The sequence below is a fragment of the Eubalaena glacialis genome, chromosome 2 (assembly GCF_028564815.1).
Source record: "Eubalaena glacialis isolate mEubGla1 chromosome 2, mEubGla1.1.hap2.+ XY, whole genome shotgun sequence".
NCBI classification, from domain to species: domain Eukaryota; kingdom Metazoa; phylum Chordata; class Mammalia; order Artiodactyla; family Balaenidae; genus Eubalaena; species Eubalaena glacialis.
Window position 1 is genome coordinate 184,797,624 of NC_083717.1, and position 15,805 is coordinate 184,813,428.

General features: G+C 55.4%; 1 protein-coding gene across 1 annotated transcript in view; it reads right to left on the reverse strand.

Annotated features, from left to right (window-relative positions):
* Positions 1–1,974: 1,974 nt before the first annotated feature.
* Positions 1,975–15,805, reverse strand: part of PRIMA1 (proline rich membrane anchor 1) — a 60,399-nt gene continuing 46,568 nt past the window's right edge. The window contains exons 4-5 of the mRNA XM_061182836.1: positions 15,158–15,287; positions 1,975–2,139 (exon numbers count right to left, since the gene is read on the reverse strand). Of these exons, the coding sequence (XP_061038819.1) occupies positions 2,037–2,139; positions 15,158–15,287 (233 nt within the window). The 3' untranslated portion in view covers positions 1,975–2,036. The remainder of the gene's footprint in view (positions 2,140–15,157; positions 15,288–15,805) is intronic.

Genomic DNA, 15,805 nt, shown 5'->3' on the forward strand with positions numbered 1-15,805 from the left:
TGACCTGCCCCCCTCGGGGTCCCCCCGAGACTGGCTGTCCAGCACTCCACGATCCCTTAGCCCGGATCCTTCCCTCTGGCTGAAGGTGTTCTCCTATCACTTCCGAACCCAGGATGGCGTGTGCTTAGGGCTGGGGTCCTGCCTGGGTCAGTGTTCAGGGATCAGGGGGGACTCAGCAGGAGGCTGCAGGCAGTGGGGGGAAGTGCGCTGGGGTGGGGTGTGCCCCGCTGAGGACCCACAGCCTCTGGCCTGCTTGTCACCCAGATCTGCATCCTTGGAAACTGGAGGGCATGAACCATGACTACTGTCAAATGCTCACCAGGGACGAAGGCCACAGGTGGCCCTGTGCTAAGGTGCACGGGGAGAGCAAAATCCAACCCACACCCACACTCAGGCCTCACGCGCGGGGAAAATGGAAAAGCAGGAAAAATCCTTTCTGGGAGAGTCTGCCCTGGACCCGTCCTCAGCTTGTACCCGCTGACCCGGGAGCAGGACCTGGGTCAGGGTCACAGCGCACTCACCTTTTCCCCTGCGCTCGGCCCACAGACAACTCCGTGGGCACCAGGGCTCCTGGACAATGGATGTTTCAAGGTTCAGCCCAAATGGGGACTGGTTTTCAGTCTATCAGTCTCCCCTGGACGGGAAGGTCTCACCTGTGGCCCAAACAGCCCCCAGAGAATGACACTGATGGCTTAGGAGGCGGTCAGGGTCCCCAGGCTAAGTCCCTACATAGCCAGCCGGTGGAGCCGCTGGCTGGGTCGGGTCCCTTCTCAGCAGGTGTGTGGGCAGTGAGGGAACCGCGGGGCGTGTTCTCCCAGCGCGTGGGCTGTGCAGAACCACAAGGCTGCTGTCTCCAAGGGCCTAGCAATGTGCCCACGGGGCAGGTGGCCGCCTGCCAAAGAGGCTGGCAGATGGGGGTCACCGGGCCAGTAGAGGGGGGTCACCAGGCCTGGAGGGTCCCTCTCCTCACATCTCCTTTTCTTCCCTTCATCTACCAACCACTCCGGAGGGCCCAGCGTTTTTTAGAACATAAAAGACATTCAAAGCAAGCCACAGGAAGAACACTGCCTCCTTCTGGGTGACGGGAGGCCTGGGGACTCTCAGGGAAGGGTCTGGGTACCAGGCCTCAGGGGAGCATCAGGGGCCCCGGCGCCAGGCAGGGTGGGCCCAGCCCAGAGGGCCGGCGGTGGGTTTGGCACAAGTGGTGGCCTCTGCCGGGGGAAAGGCAGGGCCTGGCTCACGTGGAAGCGTTGGTTCCTCTGAGGGTCAGGTGGGGGAATGAATCTGAGGACCGGCGTAGTGGCCCCTGTCCTTCCCGGGCCCCGGGCCTGAGGTTCAGTGAGTCGTCTTTCCCTGGACGGCCAGACTCCACCCCGGGGTGTGAATGGGCCCCTCTGCTGGGTCCGGAGAGGACTCTGCAAGCTGGGCTCACGGCCCTCCGTGGCAGGGGGTCAGCAGTCAGGGGCCCCAGGCGTCGGTGGGGACGGGGGTGGGGAGAAGGCAGGCCCTGAAGACTGAGACAGCTGCAGATGGGGCGGCGGACAGATGTGTGGGAAGCACCTTTGAACGGGGACGTCTCACGGATGCGCCCATGGCTTCTGTTGGGAACAGCTTGGTCAAGGAAGAAGCAGGCGGGCTTCCTGGGGAGGAGGAGAGGTTTCCTTTTGGCTAAAGGGGGATGCCTCCCCGCCCCGGCAGACAGACTCCCTGCCTTCTCAGAGCGTGTGCTTTAGACAGCAGCCCGGAGACAGTCAACGGATCAAACGCAAGACAAGGAAGAGACGGGGCCGCGGGTGGCAGCGCCGCCCCGGGTGCTGCACGCAGGTGAGCCTGGCTCAGCACGGTGTCCGCTGCCCCTGCCCATGGACTGACCAGGGGCGAGGCTGGGCAGAGTACGGTTTCTCCTTCGGGAGGCTCGAGGCCTGCAAGGCAATGAAGTCCCGACAAGCCCAGCGTCAGCTCGTGTCCACCTGCTTTCCTGTGTCCACTAGTGCCGCCGAGGTGCCCCTCTGGCCAGCGGCCCAGGGCCTGTAGACTCACACCACGGCGCTGTTCACGTCCACCCCTTTGTTGCCGTGCGAGGAGGTCATGGGATACTCAGCAACACCGGTGCCGTTTTCCTCTTTTCTCAGGGGTTTCCTGGGGGCCGGTGCAGCAGCGGGAAGGCAAGGGAGGGGGAGGCAGGGGCATCCATTAGTTATCGATGCCTGGCGGGGGGGGTATCTCACCCTCCTAGTTTTCCCGCCAGGCTCTGTTCCAGGTCAGCATCCTCGGGGTGCTAGTCTTCGTGGGACTCAATCAGAAGCGGGATGTGGTCTTAAACTAGGGTGACAATATAATGTCATACAAACGTAGCTGACAGTGAAAGAGGGGAGCAGGGATAAAGAATAAAGAAGCAGGGACAACAGGCATGATTTGGAACTGTTCTGGACAAACCAGAATGTACGCTCAGCCTAGTAGGATATCTGGTCAGGCTTTGGTTGGTCTCTTTGATTATGAGCCAACAGACATGACGATGAATATTTGGGGTGCAGACGGTTAAAAGAGGAGAGGTGCTAGTGGTTGGACTTTATAATCTTACCTCTGTGTGATCAAAGGCAGGTGGAAAATGTGATGAAGTGGATGGTGGTGCTGGTGGTAATGGTGGTGGAGGTGGTGATGGTGATGACAGGGGTGGTGGCACTGATGGTAAAGGCGGTAGTGATGGTGGGTGGAAGTGGTGGTAATAGTAATGGGGGTGGAGGTCCTGGTGGAGTTGACGGTGGTGAAGATAGTGACGGTCATGGTGGTGGTGATGATGGCCATGACAGTGGTAATAGTAATGGTGGTGCAGTTGACGGTAGTGGTAATAATGATGACGGTAGAGATGGTAACGGTGGTGGTGGTGGTGATGGTGAATGTCCAGACTAAACTAGTGCAACCCAGTGGTTCTCAAACACTTCACATCGAGCCATTTGAAACTCACTCCAGAGGCCCTTTAACCCCAGGAGCCATTCCTCTTACAAACGCAGGGCATCGGGAAGGCTGGGAGGGAGGCTTTGAGAAGGCTCGTGCCCACTCGCTGAGACTCTGAATTCACAGCACTGCTTTCTGGCCTGGCTCAAATCCCACCTCCTCTCTTGCATGGTTCAGGAGGGCTTCGGCCCCCAGCCCCAGACCTGAGTGGCCACAGCCTCCCAACAGGTCCATGCCATACATGCTGTGTAGCCCGACCCCATGCCACAATCCTGCTGTCTCTTGGGTGGATCTGAGGCCCATGAGGCAGCAGCTCAGACACCTCCTGTATCCCCAATAACGCTGGGGCTGCGCCTGAACTGGCTTTCATTGTGTGTTGTCTAAGTTGAATGCTTGTGGTCATGGTTGAAAGCCTAGAGATTGATTGCATCTGCCTTCTCAAATGTCCTCAGAGCCTGCCCAAACCCATCAGGAGAAGGCCTGGTAGGTGGTGACAGTTTGATGCCTATGGGATAAGGCCCTTGGTGATTAGTTTAGGGGAGGGAGGGTCTGTGAGCGGGTTATCAGTAGTTTCATGGGGTGGGACTACCAGGCCTGTTCAGAGGCAACATGGTTATCAGCCACACACTTTCTTGTCCCCTCTCACAACGGTCCCCTGAAGAAGCTAGGCCTGAAGTTATGAGATTCATTTCATGGGGAAGCTGAGGCTTAGGGAGAGCTGTGACTTGCCCAAGGACCTCCCAGCTAGTTTGTGGCGGGACCTGGAGCACCACCCACTACTACCATGTCCTGGTCCAGACATCTTTCTGCTAAATCAGCGTCCTGCTGCTACTGATGATAAAGGAGGCATTTCTCCCCAAATGGGCTCTGTGGTCCAATCACCTTAGGAAGGCCCTCCTCCATCCTCCTCTTGGAGATCCCCCAAAGTTCTCAAGAGTCCTCCCAGAAGCCTGTCTCATTTTGCTTTAACCCAGCACATGCTATGTTCTAGGGTCTGAAAACCCCATTTATGTAGACGCTCACAGACACTTTCTGGAATTCAGAAAGGGCTCAGACAAGTTGCCTTGTTTGTGATGGGCTCCTGGAAAAGATAGACTCTGAGTTGACCTCTCCCCCTGGGCCTTTCTCCCTCTGTCTGCTTTACCCTTCCTCCTGTCCCACCCACCCCTTTCCAGGGGCCTCAAGCAGCTCTGACCTTGCTGGGTGGGCTTGATTTCTGACTCAGGGAGTTTTACCTGGCCTGGAAAATTGGGTGTGGGGATGCATATTCTTATAGTGAGATCCTTTGTTGCCCCTAACATGAGGCCACCGATGGACTTAAGTGAGATTCCTAAATTTATCATTAATATAGAGGGATTTCATCAGAATCAGGGTTCCAGAAAATAGAGGCAAAAATCTCTGGGCCCAAAGATTTTTCTGCTTTTCTCCCTAATAAATATTCAATCTTGGGCTAGGTCTGAAAAATCAGCTGCAATGGGTCCAGGGCAGGGGAGATGAGGCTTAAGGGCCTTCAAGGGTGGATAATGAGGGACTTCCCTGGTGGTCCAGTGGTTAAGACTCTGCGCTTCCACTGCAGGGGGCACAGGTTTGATCCCTGGACAGGGAACTAAGATCCCATATGCTTCGTGGCACAGCCAAAAAAAGAAAAAAAGAAAAAAAAAAGGGGGTGGATAATGAAGAGATGAAGGGGGTCTGGAATTCACAGGGAAATGGACAAAGCCTGGAGGGCACAGAGTTCCTGCCCTTTTTAGGGAGTAGGTAGGAAATGAGCAGGATTCCTTCTGCCAGGAGGAGAGGAGAGATTTCTAACGCAGGCTGCTGGCTGGGAGACTCCTTTGCATTCCCGGGGCCTTGGGGGGAACGATGGCTCAGAGGGCGTGGCTGGAGGGACACTGGGGACAGGGCCAGGAGAGAGCTCCAGGGCCTTCTCAGTGACTCAGCCTGCTTCCCAGACAGGAATGGGGTTCTCGGCAGGGGCTCCAGCCAGCAAAGAAGGCAACATTTGGCAGGCGCAGCACTGCCTCAGGAGCAGTCCAAGAGCCTGGGTGCGCTGAGGGAAGTGGCTGCCCCAAGGGCTTTTCTGAGAAGTGAACTTGGTCTGCTCCCCTCCCCCACTGGAGCTGATCCCCCCATTCACTCTGCCCCCTGGGCTGCTGCCCCAGCCCAGTCCTGAAGCCCTTCTGGGGTTCACTGGAGCCCGGTGGAAGCTGGAGCTTTACCAACGGCAGGACAAGGCTCTGCCTTGAACCCCGTCTCCGTCCTCTCTCTAAGCACGGCTCTTCAGGGTGACGCTGCGGAAGTGCTGGGAGGAAGAATCAGGCTCAGTAAACCCAGCTCCACCACTTTCTAGCCGTGTGACCTTGGGCAAGCCACTTAACCTCTCTAGGCCTCAGTTTCCTGGTCTATAAAATGGGCACAATAATGGTGTCCATTTCATAGGCCCGTTGGGAGGATTAAATATGTTAATGCGTGTCAAGCCCCTAGATGAGCATCTGGCATACAGTAAGTGCTCCATAAGTGTGTGTTAGCTCTCAGTACTGCGGTTGGAAAGGGGTCAGCGGGGAGCAGCCAGTGGTCTCCAGTCCGCACAGACTTCCCACCTAGTGTGCACCCTGCAGGGCTCCTGAAGTGCTAGGGAGGCTTGTGCGGACCCAGCCGGGCCCCTCCGTGAGCCAGCCGGGCAGGTCCCGCTAAACCAAAGAAAGGCCTTTCCACCCGGTATGTGTGGGAAGAGATGGGCGCAAACGGCTGCCTACATGGCCTGGTTCCTAAAACCAAGAGAAAGGGAAGTGAGCTCTTCTTTGGCCCTGTGCCCGACTCCCAGCTGTCGGAGGGTGAGGTCTCCCACCTTGAGACCCCACGCCCACCCCACCCCGGGCCTGGCGCACAGGGGGCCCCCCGTTCTCTGCTTGGAGGGCGGCGCCGATGGCTCACTGACTTCAGAACACCGGCTGGTCCAGCCCGGGCAGGGCGGAGCCCTCTCGGTCAACGCTGGCAAGGCTGCCACAGGCCCCACCTGCAGCCCCTGCTCTGTGGGGTAACTGGAAGCGAAGAACAGCTCTGAGGGCTTGAGGGGGAGGCTGCCGGCTGCTTTCTTGTCTCACGCACCCCACGGAGGGTCATTCTCAGCAAAGCGAGGTTAAAGGTCTCAGACCCCCTCTTCCAAAGGCATTCATCCTCCCCACAACCCACTCCCGACACACACACACATACCTATGCACACACGCACACACACATACCACACTACACATACGTCACACACACACACCCATATACACACACAATACTCAAACCCACACATACATGCACACATATACACTCATACATGCCAACACACACACCCATACACACACACACACTACACACACACACATACATGCACATGTATATCACACACATACATGCTCACACACACACACACACACACACACATACACACACACACAGGGTTCCATCATGAGACGCCTCTGTAGACTGCAGATTTCTCCAAACCTCGTCAAGAAGCCAAAGACAAGCCTTTCTGGGCCACAGAGGGTGTCCCTGACTGTGAGAAGCAGCAGCCCCATTTCCCACCCCGCATCCTCTGCCATCACCAGGGGAAGGCGAGCCAGACACGTGGCTGATGAACCTCACACTCCAGTCGCGTCCCCTGTGCTCACCGTCCCCCCACCAACCACCAGGGCGTCCTTGTTCGGCCACATCTGCTGAGCAAGTCGAAGGATGGCGCCAGGGAGGCTCTGGGGCTCATGTCCGCCTCGGGACCCGGCTGGCAGGACAAGGCATCTGGATCTTATTCTGAGTGCAGTGGGAGCCATCAGAGGACTCCTTGTATCGGGGATTCCTGTCTATCCCCTCATCCTGCCCCATAACCTTGACCCAGCATGTCTGGAGAGACGAGTTCAGGGAGGATGGAGCTTCCTGGTGACAAAAGAAGAAGGCCTAAGAAGCAGGGACCTGTCTTAGCCTCCCATCCGCTGGTGCACCCCGCAGGGCTCCTGAACAGAGGATCCCAGGCAGACAGAGCAGCTGGTCCCTACAGCACGCCTCCTACCACCAGGATGGGATTTCATCACCCACCACAGCATGAGGACCCCTTGGGGCGGGGGAGAAGAGCAAATAAGCCCAAGTAAGTATCTGAGCCCAAGGCAGGTCAGGACACCCTGCGCCCCAGCCCCTTCTGGGCCCAATCTCTTCTTGGAGGGAGAAGTGTGGTGATAGTAAAAATAATGAGAGATACTGTGGCATCTGGGACTCAAAAGAAATCTGTGTGTTGATCCCACCACTGGGACAGCCAAGAGGATGGCAGCGTGGCTCAGGGGAAGGAGTGCTGGCCCAGGAGTTAGAAGGTTGAGTCTTGGTCCTGCAGCAACGCACTGGAACCAGCTCTCCGAATCCAGCCCAGGTCCCAAAGGAAGTAAGATGGTTTCTGAGCAGCCAAGGCCATGCATCTGTGCTCAACACGGATGCCAAAAGGGTCCCTCCTCGGAGCATACTACTTTTAACTTAATTCACGGTACAGCCAGACATGATAGTCTCAAATTCCAGCCAGAGAGGTTGGATTTGGGGGCCTGTGGGGAGTGGCATTGCTATAGAAGTGGCAGATGGGAAAGGCTGGGTCTCAAGCACCCAATCACTGCATTAGGCCCCCACCTGTCCCAAGAGGTGTTGGTGCAAAAGATAACCCCAGTCTCAAGACCCCAGGGATGCAAGATGCATTCGAGGTGAATTTCTTGCTCCTGGAAGTTCACGGTAAGTTGAGGCTGGATGAAGAGATTCCACTCCTGTTCTGAATCCCGGACCCAGCCCACCTTGTCTTCCTCTGGCCCCTGCTCTGACCCTGACTACGCAGTTCAACAGAGGCCGGGGAAGAGAGGGCTGGGCTGCTGGGTGTGTCCTCTGGGGCGGAAGGGGAGGCAGCAGATGGCAGGACCTGCCTCCTCTGAGGCAGTCTCAGCCGAGAGTGTGTCACGTACGGGTGGCAGGGAGGCCAGGCCTCTCCGGGCATGGAGAGCGGGCTGCTGAGTCAGTGTGCGTGCACTGGAGCTTGGGTACCAGGAAGGGGCTTGGCGGGAGGGGGCCGAGATGGCAGACGGTCAGGAAACTGATGAAGGGGTGAGGCCAGGCATTAAAACCGTGCACACGTTATTCACTCTAATAGCAGATTCTACTTCACTCACCCAGAGGGAGAGGAACAAAACGACTAAGTTTACTGAAATTCTACATAGAGTTTGTCATTTTTAAAGGCAGACTCTGGCAAGCCTATACAAACAAGCCTCCATTCGCACCACAGGAAGTCATGGAAGAGTTACCATGTGCCAGGCGTGTGCCAGGCGCTGTGGAGGAGAGAGGAGATGAGTGAGACAGGACGACCACTCCCCCGTCTAATGTGCCTGTGTGTGCGTGTGCGTGCGTGTGCACAGTCACCCACTCGTGCACGAGCCCATGCACGTGCAAACACCAACATTAACCGACCTAGAGCAGAAAGCGGAAATGTAAATCCAGGGAGAGCTACAACTCTAGCACTTGGCGGGGAAGAAAGATCTACCCCAGCCCAGGGCACCATGTCCGAGGAGGTGTGTTTGAGCTGGGTCTTGAGTGAGCAGTAAGGACTCAGCTGGAAGCCAGGAGGGCAGCTCCCTGCGTCCTCAAAGGATGTGAGAGGAGAGCTGGAAACCTCTGTGACCTGAGCCACGTCTCGTCCCCATCCAGGTCTCAGCTTCCTCCTACGACCATGGAGGTTTACTCTGGCTCAGACATCACAGGAATCTCATGTGCCCTCCTCCATGGCATTCCAGCTGCCCGGGAACCAGGTCTTCTTGACTTGCCACACACTCAGTAAGAGCTAACCCTCTTCTGGGCCATCTCAAAGCTCCAAAAAGAACGTCAATTCTAAAAAGAAAACTAACTTCACTAAACTGACTTGCTATCGAGTCTATGATTCAGGAAAGATCTTGGACAAATTCCACGATGGAGTCAAGCTAAAGAAATAAAGAACTGGAGTGGGAGAAGGAGAGGGAGAGAGCTGAGTGCAGCAAGTTCCCAGAGGGGAGCTTGGAAGGCTGTTGGAGAACGCAACCGATGTGCATCAAGCCCAGAGAGCTACCAACCACGTGGAGAGGAGGACGGATTCTCCAAGACAAACATGGAACTGACAGATTGATCACCTGATGTATTTGACCATATTGGGAAGAGGCATTGCTAACCCCAGGGAAGGAAACGAATCATAGGACACTCAGCTGTGATCAATATTTACATGATCACTTACTAAGGGAGACACTGGCTAGTCACTGAACCTCTCACTGGAGACACCTATAGGAAGTGGATGGGAAGCGGGGAAGTGCTTTGTACGTCTGTGGGTAGCGTTAGGGTCCTGAACCTTGTATCTGCTACAGTGAAAAGTCAATTGATAATGTCTCAAATTGAACGAAAATGTCAATAGAGTATCCACATCACTTAGAACATGGAGGGAAATACCAGAAGGAACAATTAACACTCAAAAGTGCTCTTGCCTCTTATGAATGAGATTTGGGGAGAAAGAGGGACAGTCAGGGGGCTGCTGGTTTTCTTAATAGGCTGTGACTCATTTGACATTTTTAACTATGCGCATGTGTCGCTTTAATAAAAATAAAAATTAAATTAAAAAGTGATAATGAACGTTCAAAGCCCTAACCATACTTTCTAACCATAAAGCCACCTCAAGAGGCATGCACGGCACTCCTGACACTTGGGGTAGGGGAAGCACCTCTCCCACCCCCGTCTCTTCCTCTCCCTCATTACCCCGAGGTTCTCTTTTTTCCTCTTCGTAGCACTCAGTCTTTCAAAGCGCTTCATTTATTCATTTGCCAGTGTGCGTATGTTTGTTCTGCTTCTGCAGAAGGAGGGGGGCGGGCAGGGACCCAGTCTTGTTTATCGCTACATCCCTGACATCTAGTCTAGGCCCCAGCACACAGTAGGTGCTCAATAAATACGTGTGGACCAGCACCGGCTCACTGAGCAGCCTATGCCAGTCAGTGGGTTCTAAGGCCCATCCAGGAGACTTGGGCGTTCAGAAGTGCCTGTTCTCCTGGCAGCAACTCAACCACGAAAAGCTGATGCGCACGGGAGCCCAGCAACGATGCGCGTGCCCAGGCGCTCTCAGGTGTGCGCACCGCAGCGTACTCCCTGGGAGCAGCATGCCTGCTTATTGTCTGCAATTAGCAGCCTGCAGGATCGGCCAAACTGTTCTGCAGCCTTTTATTGGTCTTTCAGCCAATACCCTGTACATCAGAAGGAAGTGGCTGTCAAGTGGCTTAATGGCGAATCGATGGCAGAGGGTGAAGGACCCGTGCCATGCACCACCAAAGGAAGCAGGGTGTTCTTCTTGTGCCTTGGGAGTGGGAGTAGCTCAAGGGAGGGGGCTGGGAGGGGGGAGGCCGTCTCTGCAGCACACGTCTCTGCATGAAGGGCGTGGCCGGCAGAGAAGCTGCAAACCCACCTAGGAGAATGACCTCACTCTTGAGGGCCCACAGGCCTGTGGGGTGCCACCTGGCCCTCCTACCCAGGCACTGGGCACCCCGCACCTTGGAGCTTGATCGCCATGCCTCTCGCTGACTCCGGTTTGTCTGAGGTCCTTGTCCCGCCCTGGACCAAGAGGTTCTTCTGTCGTCCCTGTTCACAGAGCCTTGGTCTTCCCTCCAGGCAGTCCTCTCCCATTGTAATTCCTGGTTCTTCGGGGGGCAATCTGACTAACACCCACTTCTCCCCCCAGGGATGTGTGCAGTGAAGGCAGGGGCTGTGCCTGAAGCACCCACCACCAGAGCGCCCAGGCCAAGCACAGCCCCGGCACCTGGCCCAGTATTTACACGTCCGGGCAGTGGAAGGACCTAGTGGCAGTGGTCCGCCTGCCATCCCAGGACAGAGAAACAAAGGCTCAGGGAACTGGACAGAGACTTGAGGGACCCTCACTTTGAAGATGAGGGCAGTGATACCCACTGAGCTGGGCTGGGGCTGGGAACAGAACGCAGGGGTCTTGACTCCCAGTTCTGGGTTCTTTTAACAGCTCCAGGCTGTCCTGTTGTCTGATGACAGGTACATGCCAGGCCTGGGGTGGGGAAGAGGCCTGGATGGAGCACGAGGTCCAGAACGCCCAAGGGCTCTGGGGCCTGACCATCCTGTGGTCACAGCAAGCTCAGAGCAAGGAGCCACTGGAATGCAGACCGCGTGGGCTCCCCATGGCTGGAAACCCTCCAGAATTTGGTTATTGACAGGGGACTTGGGGGCCACTGCACGTGTTAGTCCCACTGACTAACACGTGGGATGCCCATCTCCTTCCAAAAAACTTCTCAAGACCCCAGATCTAGGTGAGGCGCCCCCTCCTCTGGGATCCCCCAACCTGGATGCCCTGTGAGCACCTTACCTCCCAGCACAGAGTTGGGACCTTGGGAACATTTGTTGAGTCACAGGATGAAGTTTGAGTCACTGAGTCTGCGTGTGGAAAGTGTTAAGTAGACCCCACCTCCCATCAAGGTCAATGCCCAGTGAGGGCACTATGGGGGTGCGCCTTCTGCATCTGTCTCATCCCTGCGGCCACACCCCACATGCCAAGCTGAGCTGGCATCTCCAGAATCATCTCCTTCCCATCCCAGCTGATCCTAGAGCCATCCTCCCAGCAATCTGGCTCCAAAAGGCTGTGTTGTGGCCATTCACAAAGATCTCTTGGAAATCCTCCCCTAGGACTCCAGGCTGTGAGAGTGTTTTTTTTTTAAGAAAGTAGGGTCTATCACTGAATTTTCCTTTTAATGGTTTTATAGCGACATGCAATGCTTTTGTCTCCTGAGAGAAAAGGCATGTTTCAGATGAATTATTAACCAAAAAGAATTGACTGTGAGCAAGAAATCTTCCATTTACTCGGGAGAGAAATGCATACAGACAGCTGCCTGCGCCAGGCTATCTCTTACAGAGGTCAACTGGGGGAGCCGGGAGGGGGCATTTGCTCTCCTGCACCGGGTGTAACTTCTGCTTGCTCCTTCTCCCCCAGCCCACGAGAGGTTGATCCACCTTCCCCAGGTCAAGCTTCCTTCCAGGACGGTTCTGGGAGAACTGGCCTCTATTTCTGCCCCCCACTGACCGTGAGCAGCAGCCCCTCCGGTCACTGATTATCTGTCCTCCTGCGCCAGGGATGCCCTCTCTGGTCTGTGAGGGTCTGGACGGCAGAGGGCTGGGTCTTCACCCAGAGGAGGCTGCTGATGTTGGCGCTGGGGCAGAAAAGGGACTGTGCTCCGTTTACTACGTGGGCCCGGGAGGCTGACACCTATGCAGTATCTCCTGGGCTCCTGTTTCTTGGGTTTGGCCAATGGGAGGCACCTTCAGGAGACCTGGGAGCCTGGAGAAAGAAAGGGTGGGGAGTTTTCTCCCCCGACCTGCTGTTTTGGGGCTGCATCTCCCGCAGTTCCAACCACAGGTCCTGCTGATTAGCCCTTCTTTCCAGTCTCCGGGCTCTCTAGGTTCCCCTTGTATTATTTCCGTTGTCCTAGGGGTGCTAAGAGCTCCCACCGCTTTTAGTCCTGAAATGCTTCACGAATTCCACCGCTCGGTGGACCTGCCCACACCCCCTGGAGGAGGCCCCGCCCACACCCTAGGAGGAGGCCCCGCCCACACCCCTGGGAAGAAGCCCCGCCCACCCTCCGGGAAGGAGTCCCAGCCACACCATGGAAGGGACCCACTGAGCCGTCTGGGGCGAGTTCTCTGTCTTTCCAGGCGGCTGACAAACCCAGGAACCAAGAGCCCAGAGCCGGCGGAAGGAGACGGGAGGTCCCTCCGTTGCTCCGAGGGCGGTGAGGACGGGGCCTCCACACACCTTCTGTGAGGGCCGCCGCTCCGCCGAAACAAGGCGACCGCTGGCCGAAACGCCACAGTGCGGAGCTGTGAACGTCAGCTTCTTCTGATAGGTTCGCCCTGCCCTCCTGCCCTTGGAGCAGGTAGCCCGTTTCTTCAGGAGAGTTTGGGGCAGAGAGAGAGGCAGAAGCGACGCTGTATCTTTCGCAAGAGCCTGAGCTTATTAAAAAGATGGTGCAGCCTGTCGCTGGCGGAAGGAGGGTCCTTGAGGGGACTAGTGCCCCGTTCTCTGGCAGTGCCCCAGGTGGCTGTTGCACACTGTTCCCCCAGAACCTTCAGTAGCTCCCTGTGTCTACTGAATCACGGGCCAACCGCTCCGCCTGGTGGGGCAGACGCCCCGCCCCCCGTCGGGCTCAGGGCTCCCTCCAGCCTCATCTGCCTGGTCACAGGGGCTTCCTGGCGCCTGGTGCTTTTGCGCACACAGGTGCCTTTGCCTGGAATGCCTCCCCTGCTCTGCTTCTTAAAATCCTCCTCCGGCTGCAGCAGGCTCTCAGCTCAAATGCTGTTTCACCCCCATCAGAGTTCACATGACTTCTGCCTTTCCTGCCTGGTCACCAGGACACTCCCACGCTGTTGGCCTGATGCAGCCCTTCACCCTGTGTGCCTGACCATATATGCATGTTTTAAGACTTTTGACTTGATATTTTACTCTTTCTGCTTTTGAATTATTAAAGTGAAATCACACAGAACAACCGACTAAACGGGTAAAGTTAAATAACTTTGGTCTTATGATTGCTCTGAATAGATCCTCTAACTTTGGGCCTTAGGGAATTTTTTAAAAACTTTCTTAAAAACATATTAACAGGACTTCCTTGGTGGCGCAGTGGTTGAGAATCTGCCTGCCAATGCAGGGGACACGGGTTCGAGCCCTGGTCTGGGAAGATCCCACATGCCGCGGAGCAGCTCGGCCCGTGAGCCACAACTACTGAGCCTGCGCGTCTGGAGCCTGTGCTCCGCAACAAGAGAGGCCGCGACAGTGGGAGGCCCGCGCATCTGCGATGAAGAGTGGTCCCCGCTTGCCGCAACTGGAGAAGGCCCTCGCACAGAAACGAAGACCCAACACACCCATTAAAAAAAATAAAAAGAGTCTAAGAATCCAGGTCAGTAACATTTAAAAAAAAAAAAAAAAAAAAAAAAACAAAACATATTAACAATCCCTATGGCCCGCTGGCATTTTGCAACATTATTGTTTGTCTTTTGATTTTATCTTCCCCTAACGTCCCCCAAGGCCAGGGAGGCCATTTTTTTGGAGGAGGCTAAGAACTGGAAATCAAAGGACATAGCCAGAGCTACTGTATTGTAACTGCAGGGGGTATCACACCGTGGCCTACTCTGCCGTACTTAGGGCCCTGGACACACCTCAAACCTCCTCAGGCCCCAACAATAACCATACTGAGCTGCACACCCCAACTCAAGTGAGATGGTAGTTAACAGAAATGACGGCAAGTGTTATTGAAAGATAATTTGCTGTTTGGATCATTCATGATCCTGCTGGAACACTCCTATTCATCCTTCAAAACCCAGCTGAGGTGGCACATTCACGGAAAACCTTCTCTGAGGCATCGCTACCTCTCCTCCCAAGAGAACCTCGCTCCCTCCTCTGTCAGCCTTCTTCCTCTGTCTTTGACTATGGAAACAGTGAAAGTTGGTGCAGTACTTGGTAAGCACGTACTGTACGCCAGGCACTGAAGAGTATACATATTATGCAGGCCATTCACAGAAGGCATCTCACCATTCCCCAGGGTGAGACTGTTACTTTTTACCCCCATTTTACCAATAGGGAAACTGAGGGCCAGAGAGCTGATTTCCTCCTGGTCACACAGCTTGAACTGGAGTCTGAATTTAGATCGGACTCCGAAACCCAGTTCCCACTCCAAACCAGCATGGCACCCCCTCCAGCCGCTCCATCACCCACCCTGCAAGGATTATTTCCATACTCCCAGGCCTGGAGAGAGCTCTTGACAGCAGGGCCTGCGACTTACGGATAGGGGAGCTTTATACTGCATCGAGCCTGACATATAATTGGCGCTCATCAAATGCTCGCTGAACCCCCTAAAATGACAGGGGCATAATATCTGAGATCAACTTTAAATACTTCAGCAAAGAAAAAGATACAAAGAAAAGGAAAGAGAGTAAATATTAGCCAAATCTTGATAACTGTTGAATCAGGGTGAAGGTAGATGGGCGTTCATTGTACATTCTTTCTGCTTCTTAAATGCTTAACAATTTTTATTATTAAAAAAAAAACCAAAAACAGAATGGGGGTGGGCAGAGGACCCCTGAGCCCAGCTGGGGTCCCCTCTGGGCTCAGAGCTGGGTGAGCACTCACCTCTTTATGGCTTTGTAGCAAATGATGACAAGCACAGTGAGAAACACCAGGGAGGCACAACATACCGCGATGATGATCACCAGCCCTGACCACCAGCTTTCCTCAATGGGACACGAGGTAGCGTTGGGAGCTGAAAGAGACGGGAGCAGCCTGAGTGTCCCCTAGATGAGTGGGTCCCAGCCGGCATCAGAGGTGGACCGTTGTGGGTGACACCAAGGCTGGTCTCACCGCCATCCATCACCCGGATGAAGGCTCTCCAACCTGTCCTGCTGTCCCCACCCCCGCCCAGCGGCAGGTGACATCATGGTTGGCCTCCAGCCAGGCAACGTGCTCCGAGCTGGGGTTAAGCACCGCACCCCGGGCCATCCATCCTCCCTTGGCATGAGCTAACTGACAGCAGGGTCGGGTTTAATTTCCCATGAAAAATAACAGAACATCTCATTCTCTCAGTTGGGGCATTAAATCTGCTTCCTCTGAAGGTGAGGGTGAGGAGCAGGGCTCGCAGAGCACACTGGGCGGGGCAGAGAAAGGGGGGCCTGTCAACATCCGTTTCGTAAGCTGACTTTTTGCAAGAGGCAGATTTTCTCCCTTCTTGGGTTTGGTCCATGTGGTGGGTTTCCGCAGCTGTCTCAGCCTGCACAGGGCGGC